A 10,589-nucleotide genomic window follows, 5' to 3' on the forward strand; every position below is an offset into this window, starting at 1 on the left:
TGTTCTCCCAAAGATGTTGCAAAGCTGCCCCAGGTCTCCATGTGGCCTGATGTGTTGAAATCTCTGGGGCTCAGAGTGGTGGTGGTGTTTTAGTTTTTCCGTGTTTATTAAGAAAATATATTTAACTGAACACGTCTTGGAGCTGCAGTTTATAAGAATATGACATATATTATTAGGTTTTTGAGATCTTATAAAAAGCTCTTGACTCAATTACTATATGTGATACCATTCTTAAACTGTTTAATGTATTTTTATTGTATTGTATTGTATTTATTTTTTGAGGAACAAGAGCCCAGTTTTTTTATTTGATCATTTCTTGCATTTGAAGTACTCCTCAGTGACATCCTTGGCCTGAGACTCTTTCCATAATCCTAAAAAAAAAAAATATGCAATTTTACTAATATTTGGCAACTCCACTAAGTTGTTAGCACTAGTTACAGCAAAGCTTTAAAAAATTAGCACATGTCTTATGAAAATGCTTCCCATCATTAAAATGTCTTCTAGCCATTTTCAGGGGCCTTAATGACTTCAGTGTTTTTAAGGCCTGTAACATGGCTTTCCTCTTGCCAGCATTTTCTAAATTTCTGCAGAAACACATTCGGGTAAGCAGATTCATTGACTGGGTTTGTTTAACATATTTTTAAATTGTGGTAAAATATACATAACAGAAAATTGACTCTGGGACTTCCCTGGCAGGCCAGTGGTTAAGACCTCCACGCTCCCACTGCAGGGGGCATGGGTTCGATCCCTGGTCAGGGAACTAAGATCCCACATGACTTACAGCACAGCCCAAAACAAAAAAACCAAAAAATACCCCAGAAAATTGACTTCAACCATTTTTAAGCATACGGTTCAGTGGTATTTTCATTCACACTGTTGTGCAACCATCTCCACCATCTAGAAATTTTTCATCTTCCCAAACTGAAGCTCGTACCCATTAAACACTAACTCCCCATCGCCCGCCCCTCCCAGCCCCTGGAAACCACCATTCTTCTTCTGTCTCTATGAATTTGACTCTTCCCGGGACCTCACAAAAGTGGAGTCATACTATGTTTTGTTTGTTTGTTTGTTTTGTTTTGCTTTGGTCTGGCAGTTTTCACTTAGAATAATGTCTTCTAAGTTCCACCCTCTTGTAGCACATGGCAGAATTTCATGCAAGTGTTTTTACCTCAGCTGCTTTCCCACTCTTCCTTGGGATTTCCATGAATCTTAGGATGAATCCTACGCATGAAGGTGATCTCGTTTGTCTTTCTCTCAAGCAGAAGGAGGCTGTGGCCTCTGGGTTGCCTCACAGCTGACGGGCGTCCACTGCCTGCCCACAGGCGTGACGGCCACTGCTGCCAGGCTGCCCAGGAAGCACTGGGGCTGAGTGGAGCCCTGGGGTCAGGGATCTCGGCCAGTATTGCTGTGCTCCCCTCCCCTCTGCCCACCTCTGTGCCAGGGGCTTTCACTTAGATCCCTCTACTAGCCATTCATTCACCCAAGATTTACTGAATGTCTAACGTGTACCCGGCGTAGGGCGAGGCCCAGGAAATACAGTAAGGTAAGACAGACATGGTCCTCTGCCTCCCTGGGAGTTATAATCTAGTGAGGGAAAGGCATTCAGTCATCAACTATACAATAAATAAATGTCTGGTTACAACTGTGATGACTGCTGTGAAGAAAAAGTACAGGGCACGGTGCGAATGTCCAAAGGCAGGGTGCCAGGTTGGAGCAGGGGACCTGGGGTGTACTCAGAATCCACTGACTGACATGGCAGCTGTGTCTGACGCTAGAATAAGAGCCACAGTCCCTGCATGCAAGGCATGCCAGACCTAACAGGGGAGACTGGGGGGACTAGGCTCCCCTTGGTTTTGCACGTCCCGCACCCCTCTGCTCCCTGCTCCTTTGGGGAATTGCTGTTCCCTTTTCCAACTGTGTGTCTCCAGGGGTTCCTCTTTTGGGGTAGGGGATGTCGGGTAAACTGAGCTTTACTTTGGAGGGAAGATCGTGACACGTGCAGGACACTGGACCCCAAACCTTTACTGAGATGTCAGGACTTTGTATTTTCATGGCATTTGAAGTGTTCAAAGTCTGAGAATCGAAGAGCCATCGAAAGAGATAATGAAGCCCCGAGGCAAGATGGGAACGGTGCGCTGTTGACCCTCACAAAAAAAAGGCAGGGTTTCTGGTCTTTTCTGCGATATAGAAAAAGGCATTTATTCGCTAGATCAGTAACTGCATACCAGGTGTCAGGGACTGTATTTATTTTCCCCAACGACGATACCACATCTGAAATAGCAGCTGCAATTGGAGTCACCACATAATTATGTTTACAGTAACCCACTGGCATTCCCTGACGCCCATCTGCCTTCTCCACTGGCCAAACTGAGAGTCAAGTGGGAATGTGACAAAATCACCACCTTGTATCTTTAAAGGCCTTGATGATACCATTAATCTCTTCAATCCCCCAGGGGGTGCAATATTGCTTTTGGCTCATCACTTTTGTAGAGAGGGCTTTCCATTTGACTCCTCTCCTCATCACATCCCTTACTCTGCCAATCCAAGAGCCAATACAGTAGTTCTGCCAATGGCTGGGATATCTATTCCAGCTATAGAAGTAGGGGCAGGGAAACAAATAGCTTTGGAGGTCCCCGGGGACTATTGTTAAGTCATTCCAGTCAAACTCCATTTATTACTTGATCCACCTTAATTCCCACTCTGACCAGGAGAGCCAAGTGGCTAAAGTCAGAGCTCTGCTTATCAGACCTGAAGGTTTTTTCAGATATACAGATCAAGTAGGAACTTAGCGAAGGGCTGCTCATATAGTTTGGTTTTAGAGACTCCATGATCAATTAGCCACATCAGCCTCTGCAGGGCAGTCATCTGGGTAACTCCACTGGCCCCGCCTATTATAATAACCATGCTCACTTTCCTCTGGGAAGTGCTGCTACCTGGTTTCTCCCACCCCAGGGTCTACACATCCCCGCGGAAATAAGAAAGCCCACTTCAACTGCTGCTTTTCCCACCAGCAGCTCCCACCAAGGACTGTTTAGAGGAGCTGCTACTGCCCCTCCCAAAGAACTTCTCAAGGCCGTGGTTTTCTGGGGGATCAGCCCTGGGTACCAAAAATGATCATGTCCATTACATTCTGTTAGGGGGTTGACTTTATTCTGAAAGCAATTGGGAACCACTAAAGTGTTTTCAACAATGTAGGGTCATGAAATTTCTATCTTTTTTTTTTTTTGGTTGCACCGTGCAGCATGTAGGATCTTAGTTCCCCGACCAGGGATCAAACTCTGGCCCCAGCAGTGAAAGCACGGAGTCCTAACCACTGGACCACGAGGGAATTCCCCTGAAATTTCTATCTTAACAAGAATACTCCTGCTGTTTGGTAGGGAGTATAGTGTAAGGGGCAAGGCAGAAGTGAGGGGAGCAAGTGAGAATCTGATGCAGTGACCCCAGTAAGACTTCAAAACATGCAGATGACAGCCAAGTCCTGAAAAGTACAGGGCAGGTGGATATTACCACGGGGGCAGTCAGAGAGATACACCAAACCCTTGGGGTACCCTGGGTAGGGCATGGTGAGTGGGGGCACATGGATAGGAGGGAAAGGGTTTATTGCTGTACGTAGGCCTGATCTTCCTCGTGATTGTGCTGGGCAGAGCTGAGCAGGTCAAAAGCCAGATGGCTTGGAGGAGAGTAGCTCAAAACTTCTGTTCTCAGGAGGAGTTGGTGAGCGGTGTGGGCTTGTCCACCACTACAAGGGACCAGATGCTGTACCTCATGGGATCCCAGAGAAGCCATATGAAATGTGTCTCAGGAAAAGGGGAACATGGGAAAAGCATCTTTCTGTGGCTCCCACCCCTCATTGGCCAACGGTTCACCCTAAGGAGTGAACTCTCCCCGTACTTCCAGGTTGCTCTGGCGTGGGCATTCTGTGGAGTCCTATATTCTAAGTCACGACAGCAACAGAGACAGTTGGGACAGAGGGTAAAAAGCACATGGTGCCGGCCTAGGGCAAAGCACCATCTGGTCATACCTGCACCTGAACTTGGTACACCTGTACCTTTACCTGAACTTGGTTAGGGACCGTGCTGAGCAGGGTCATTGCAGCAATGGATGGAATATAAACTAGGTGTAGCCAAGAGGGTTTGAAGAGGTGCACATGGCATCCAGGAGGGATGCTCAGCCCTAAGACGGTCACTGGCGAGGAGAGTGCGAGATGGTGTAGGTTAGTCATTTGTAGTGAAAAGGACGCTGAGGATTCCACCTGAATGCCTCCTCAGAGAGGACGTCCTTAACGCTCCTCTTTAAAGGACCCCAGTCACTCCCATCATCCCATTCGTTCCCTACCACACAAGTCATCTGCCATTGTGGACTGACTGTTCAGCCCCTCCACCAATCCCACACCTGACATGCAAAGGCCAGAAATCTAAAACTTACCCTTCCCAGATTCCCTTGCTGCTCAGTCATGGTTTAAATTTCTCCAGTCAGGCAGAGTCATTTTGCTAGTGCAGGGGTGGCATCGTTCAGGAGCCGTGCTTTTATAAACACCTAAATCCCTTCATGATTAAGTTACCTGGACTCGTCTGGATCTAAGCGTTGAGCAGGATACTTTGTTTACTTATTGGCTTGCTTGTGATTATCTGTCTCTCACCACTCTGTCGTCGAAGCTCCTTGACACCAGGCACTTGTTTGGTTTTTTTCACTGTACCGACAGAGCCTAGCACAGTGCCTGGTATAGGGCAGAGGCTCAAGAATGATTTGCTGGAGGAAAGGATGGATGGATGGGTGGGTGGATGGATGGAGGTGGGAAGACTATGGCGGGTGGAAGAGGAGGAAATAGTGGGCTGTGAGGCTCATTTTCCCAACCTGTAAACTCTGAAATGCCCCAGGGCCGAGTCCTCACAGCTCTTTTCCAGTCACCCTCCCCCTCTAGGTGAGCTCATCCAGTGTCCTCAATTTAACTTCATACCTCCAGGCATGACCTGTCCTCGGAATTTCTGGCTCACATCCAACACTGCCCAACATTTTTGCTCAGATGTTAACAGATGTCTCAAATGTAACGTCTCCAAACAGAACTCTTCATTTCTCCTCCAAATCTTCTCCTCCCAACAGACTTCCCTATCTCTATTCTGCCAGCTGTTTGGGCCAAAACCCTAGGAGTCATCCCTGATGCCTCTTTATCTCATACATTTCTGGTCTAATCTGCAGCAAATCCTCTGGGCTCTACATAATGTGCAGAAACCCACCCTTTCTCCCCACCCCCACCTCCCCGGTCTAAGACACCATCCTATTTCACTTGCATTATTGCAATAGTCTTCTGTATTGGATGCTTCTGGTCACCCTGGTCACATCTCCCTCGGCTACCTCTGACTTTGACTCCAGCTGCAGCAGACAGGTGTGTGTGAGCTCAGCTGATCTTGTGCTGATGTGTCTTGCCTCCGGCATGCACATTGGGTCTGTTCGCTTTTCACCCAGGACGTCAGCGCTCTCAGAGCCCTCTTGGTTCGAGCACAAGATTCACCTTGCGCCGACAGCCTCTCGCCTCAAGTGTGAGCTGCACGTCAAAAGTCATTCTGTGCCACATCTGATGCCGTAGGAGCCTGCTCCTCCCAGGCACCCAGGAGCGCAGAGTTAACACCCCAGTGGCAACACTCAACCAGTGGGCAACTGGGAAAATGTTCCTGCCCCCCATCCTTCAGGCAGACGATTCTGGGAAACAGTCTGTGCACTTTTCAAGGACCCTGCTAAACGCAAGCTCCCATTGCCCACAGCAGCGAAGTTGATAATGCACCTTCTGTTGGCTTTGTCTTCTTTCCTGTCTTCTTGTCCCCACTCCCTCATGGCTGCTTCTTGGTTCAGCTCTCAGAAGAGCCACGTGCACATAAGTCCTTTTCTCAGGACAAGGGCTAAGGCCTGACAGAATCTGCCATTCCTCTAGTTCCTCCTGCTACTCTCCCCTTTGCTCTACTATAGCCACAGTTCGCCAAAGACACCCAGCACACTCCTGCCTCAGGGCCTTTGCACTGGCTATTTCTGCTGCCTGGAATGCTCTTCCTCCAGATATTTCCAAGCACGCTTCTTTACTTCCTTCAGGACTCTTCCCGAGAGACCTTCGTATGTAAAGTAGTAACCTCTCCCCCTCCCCCAGTATTCCCTGGCCCCCTTACCCTGCTTTAAGTTTTTTATAGCACTGATCACCAATATCATAAATTGTCTTTTTTTCGGGGGGGGTATATTTTCTGCCTGCTCCCCCACCCCCAACTTAAAAGTAATCATCATGAGAACAGGGACTCAAGGACTTTATTGTTTTTTTCACTGCAGAACCTAGAACAGTGCTTGGCAAGTAGTAAGTGCTCAATAAATATTTGTTGGATGAAGCAAATAAATAAATAAGACTTAAGAAGTATGTATGGATCAGACTGCGGTTACCTTGAACCCCCGGCTCCTGAGTCCGGCAGCGGGTCTGGTGGTGGCTCCGGGCTCTGAGGGACATAGAGGCTGGCAGCAGGATGCCTATGCCGAGAATTTACGCAGTGCTTTGCCCTCTCAGGCTGTTCTTGGTGATCTCTTTGGGGGTCTTTGTTCTGAAATTTGTCTCAAGGAGTTCCAGGTAAAACCTCAAGGACCTAAGAGCATCTCTCTAAGCCTGGTCCATGCTGATCCTGGGCAGAAGGGAGTTTGTCCCCTTCTGGTCCCCGAGACCCTGGCCATCACCAACATGGGGTGACCTGAACTGCCTCTGAGTGCCTGCAAGGGCTCAGCAGCCAACAACTCCTCAGCTTCTGAAGGCTGGAATCCATCGGGGCGCTGGGAAGGGGCCGAGGGTGGCCTGGGGGCAGGCGTGCTGTGGTCCAAGCCTTCCCTTTCCAAGCTCTGCGCCCAGCCACCCCCGGCCCCCGGCCCGGTGGCCCAGGCACCGGTCCCTGGGGTGAGGGGCTGGCCGGGCTCCTTGCTTTTGCAGAGTCTTGTAGCCTCACGTGAGTGAAGCAGCACCCCCTGTGACACTGGAGACACAGCCCAAGTGCCAGAGGGAAGGAAGCCCCGTCTCTGATGGGGATGCCTGAGCCCGGCTCCGGCCGCTGGGCTCTGCAGGCAGTCGGAAGCTGGAGCTGCTGCGGCGCAGGACCGAAGAGGTTAACGCGCATCTGCCTCCGAATGTTAATGTGTGTAGGTGATGTCAGTGGGAGCCGGGGAAGGAGTGAGGGGAGAGCGGTGGGCAGCGGAGGCAGCGGAGGCTGCCGGGCTGCCTAGGAAGACGCCCCTCCAGACGGCGGGGCTCCGGGGGGCCGGGGCTCGGGACGCAGCGGTCGGCACGGGAGGCTGCCGCAGCCTGCGTGGGCCGACGGGCGAGCGGGCGCCGGCGCCGGCGGGATGGACCTGGAAGTCTCGCTGCTGCCCACCGGCCCCAATGCCAGCAACACCTCGGATGGCCCGGATAACCTCACCACGGCCGGTGAGACGTGTTGGAGGGGAGTCCTCCCTCCTCTGCGCCGGGGGTGGGAAATGGGAAGATTTCACCTCTGAGCCAAACTGCTGGCGAAACTTTATTACAGTTCTTGGGGATAAGATGTGCAGTATGCTTTGCCCGGAGGGGCAGGGGAAAAGGGGATGAGAATGAAACGTCAGGGGCAGAGAAGAGGGCAAAGGCACCCTCGGAAGTGGCCGGGGATGGTGGCCAGCCGCGAGGGAGGCAGGGGAGAGCTGCCCAGGAGTTCCAAAGATGCTTTGCAGAAAATATTCCAGGCTAGAAAAGCGAGCAAGAGAAGCTGGAGGGTGGTATGTAGGGAGGTAGCTGGAGGCTCACTCATTCACCGATCCCGTTGGCTTTTCGCTCGAACTACGTGTTATGGGATATGAAACATCTTTACTGCCTCCTTGGAGAGGCGTGGGAAGGGATAACTCACAGAGATTAGAGGACATTTCCAGCGCTAAGATGCCCTGGAATTCTAGCTTTGAAGGATAAGAGGAGGAAGAAAAAAGAGGAAAGGTTTGCATAGAGAAAATTCTCGGGTAGCTGGGCTGCAACACACAGCTTCGGTCTCTGGTCACTCAGGAAGCCTGGGAAGCCCAGACTCAGAAGATAGGGACCAAGGAAATCCTGGACAGGAACCCAGGAGAGGGGAGGGCTGTGGGTCTGATGGGCAAAAGCCTCCAGGAGACAGTCACCCACAGAGATGCCCAGGAATCAGTACACAGCTTTCAACCAGCGACTCCTGAAATGAAATGATCAGGGCTGCAAATAGGAAAGGAGAAAACACATGCACGCACCCACACATGCTCACACATGCACAGTTTCATGTCCTGCTGGCTGTTTTGATGTTGTTTCCTGGTGAAGCCCAGAGGCCCACACAACAATACTCTGCAGACCGCTGTGGTTCTTGACTCTGTGACTTCTGAGAAAATGCAGGAGGCAAAGGACCGGTCCTTCAACAAACAGGTGGTGTGGGAGACTCTGATGGGATTAACCAGGGAACCGGTGCAGGAGGGCACGGGGGGGGGGGGGGGCGGGCAGGATTAGCAGCAGTGTGGGCAGGGAGTATGGTAGGGAGGATTCTGAGCTGAAATGGCAGGAGGATGAATGGGGGGCAGGCTCACGGCTGGAGGCTGAGCACGCCAGTAGGAGGTCAGCCCTCAGAGAGCAGAGTCCATGTCAAATGGTCGACGCTCGCTCCTTGTGTCCCCAGGGCTGCCGCCTCGCACAGGGAGCGTCTCTTACACCAACATCATCATGCCTTCGGTGTTCGGTGCCATCTGCCTCCTGGGCATCGTTGGGAACTCCGTGGTCATCTTCGCGGTGGTGAAGAAATCCAAGCTGCCCTGGTTCAGCAACGTCCCCGACATCTTCATCATCAACCTCTCGGTGGTGGACCTCCTCTTTCTCCTGGGCATGCCCTTCATGATCCACCAGCTCATGGGCAATGGTGTCTGGCACTTTGGAGAGACCATGTGCACCCTCATCACGGCCATGGACGCCAACAGTCAGTTCACCAGCACCTACATCCTGACCGCCATGGCCATTGACCGCTACCTGGCCACCGTCCACCCCATCTCCTCCACCAAGTTCCGGAAGCCCTCTGTGGCCACCCTGGTGATCTGCCTCCTGTGGGCCCTGTCCTTCATCAGCATCACCCCTGTGTGGCTCTACGCTAGGCTTATCCCCTTCCCAGGAGGCACCGTGGGCTGTGGCATCCGCCTGCCCAACCCAGACACTGACCTCTACTGGTTCACCCTGTACCAGTTTTTCCTGGCCTTTGCCCTGCCCTTCGTGGTCATCACGGCTGCGTATGTGAGGATCCTGCAGCGCATGACATCCTCCGTGGCCCCCGCCTCTCAACGCAGCATCCGGCTGCGGACAAAGAGGGTGACCCGCACGGCCATCGCTATCTGCCTGGTTTTCTTTGTGTGCTGGGCACCCTACTACGTGCTTCAGCTGACCCAGCTGTCCATCAGCCGCCCGACGCTCACCTTTGTCTACCTGTACAACGCGGCCATCAGTCTGGGCTATGCCAACAGCTGCCTCAACCCCTTTGTGTACATCGTGCTCTGTGAGACGTTCCGAAAACGCTTGGTCCTATCGGTGAAGCCTGCGGCCCAGGGGCAGCTTCGAGCCATCAGCAATGCCCAGACGGCTGATGAAGAGAGGACAGAAAGCAAGGGCACCTGACACTTCCCCTGCCACCCTGGGCACTTCCACGTCAGGGCACCACGGCAGACCATGGGGGAAGATGCTGAGAGAAACCGAAGACCGCTCTGGGAGGATGCAGGGAGGCTGGGTGGTTACAACTAAAAACATTCAACAGGGCCCACAGATTGCTCAACGGAGCCAGGTTTGGGGGCTTCAAGCATCAGAAATCTCCTTCGGAGAACAAGATGGACCTTTGGGTTGAACAGAAACTGAGCAAGAAGATTGGTTTAAAGGTTCAGCTGAGCCCTACATCTACCAGCTCCCAAATGTCTTTTTCCAGAGAGAAGACGTAGAAGGCTTCTTGCCGGGTTTATTTAAAATCAGGCAGGGCCAGGGCGTGAGCAGGGGTAAGGGCACAGGCCCCTGGGGAAATGGGAAAGGTGGTGCGGCCTCACCGCCTCTTCCTGTCTCTCATTGGTATGATGGAGGGCAACCTTTCTCCCAAGCTGGAGGATGATGAAAAATAAAGCGTGTGGTCTCTCCATGTTCCAGCATCCTGTGTCAATTTCCCTTTATCTCTAGGCGATGCATGTTTATTTGGGGGTGGGGGTGGGGTCTGAGCCCACAGAGGTAAAAGCCCAATTTGCTAGGAGATCCACTTATTGGGAATGACAAGGCTACCCGGGATGGGTGTGGGTGAGGGCCTTGAGATTAAGAAAAAGGGAGAGGGTCAAGGGGGGCAGTTGTGGGGTCATTCTCTTCTGGGGCGGCACATTTGTCAGTCACCAGATCCAGAGTGAGCACCCATCAGGGTCCTGCACATGCAGGGCTCATTCTGAGGCCTGGTGTGTTTGGCATCATTTTTTTGCTCCAGCCCTTTCTCTCCAAAATAAAAATGAATAAAGGAAAATCTCCACCCGTATCTCTCTGGACGCTCCTGTATAATTGCTCCGGCTTGGGGGTGGGCGTAGCGGTG

General features: G+C 51.8%; 1 protein-coding gene and 1 non-coding gene across 2 annotated transcripts; one reads left to right on the plus strand and one right to left on the minus strand.

The window, feature by feature from the left end:
• Positions 1-496: 496 nt before the first annotated feature.
• On the minus strand, positions 497-626 carry LOC132434640 (small nucleolar RNA SNORA33). The gene has a single exon (XR_009521359.1). It is a non-coding gene; the product is annotated as a small nucleolar RNA SNORA33 (small nucleolar RNA).
• Positions 627-7,119: 6,493 nt separating this feature from the next.
• Positions 7,120-10,298, plus strand: MCHR1 (melanin concentrating hormone receptor 1). The gene is made up of 2 exons (XM_060023972.1): positions 7,120-7,441; positions 8,673-10,298. Exons 1-2 carry the CDS (start codon positions 7,360-7,362, stop codon positions 9,650-9,652), a joined length of 1,062 nt encoding a protein of 353 aa, XP_059879955.1. The 5' UTR covers positions 7,120-7,359; the 3' UTR covers positions 9,653-10,298.
• The last annotated feature ends 291 nt before the right edge of the window (positions 10,299-10,589 follow it).

Source organism: Delphinus delphis, chromosome 11 (assembly GCF_949987515.2).
Source record: "Delphinus delphis chromosome 11, mDelDel1.2, whole genome shotgun sequence".
In the NCBI taxonomy this organism is placed as follows: domain Eukaryota; kingdom Metazoa; phylum Chordata; class Mammalia; order Artiodactyla; family Delphinidae; genus Delphinus; species Delphinus delphis.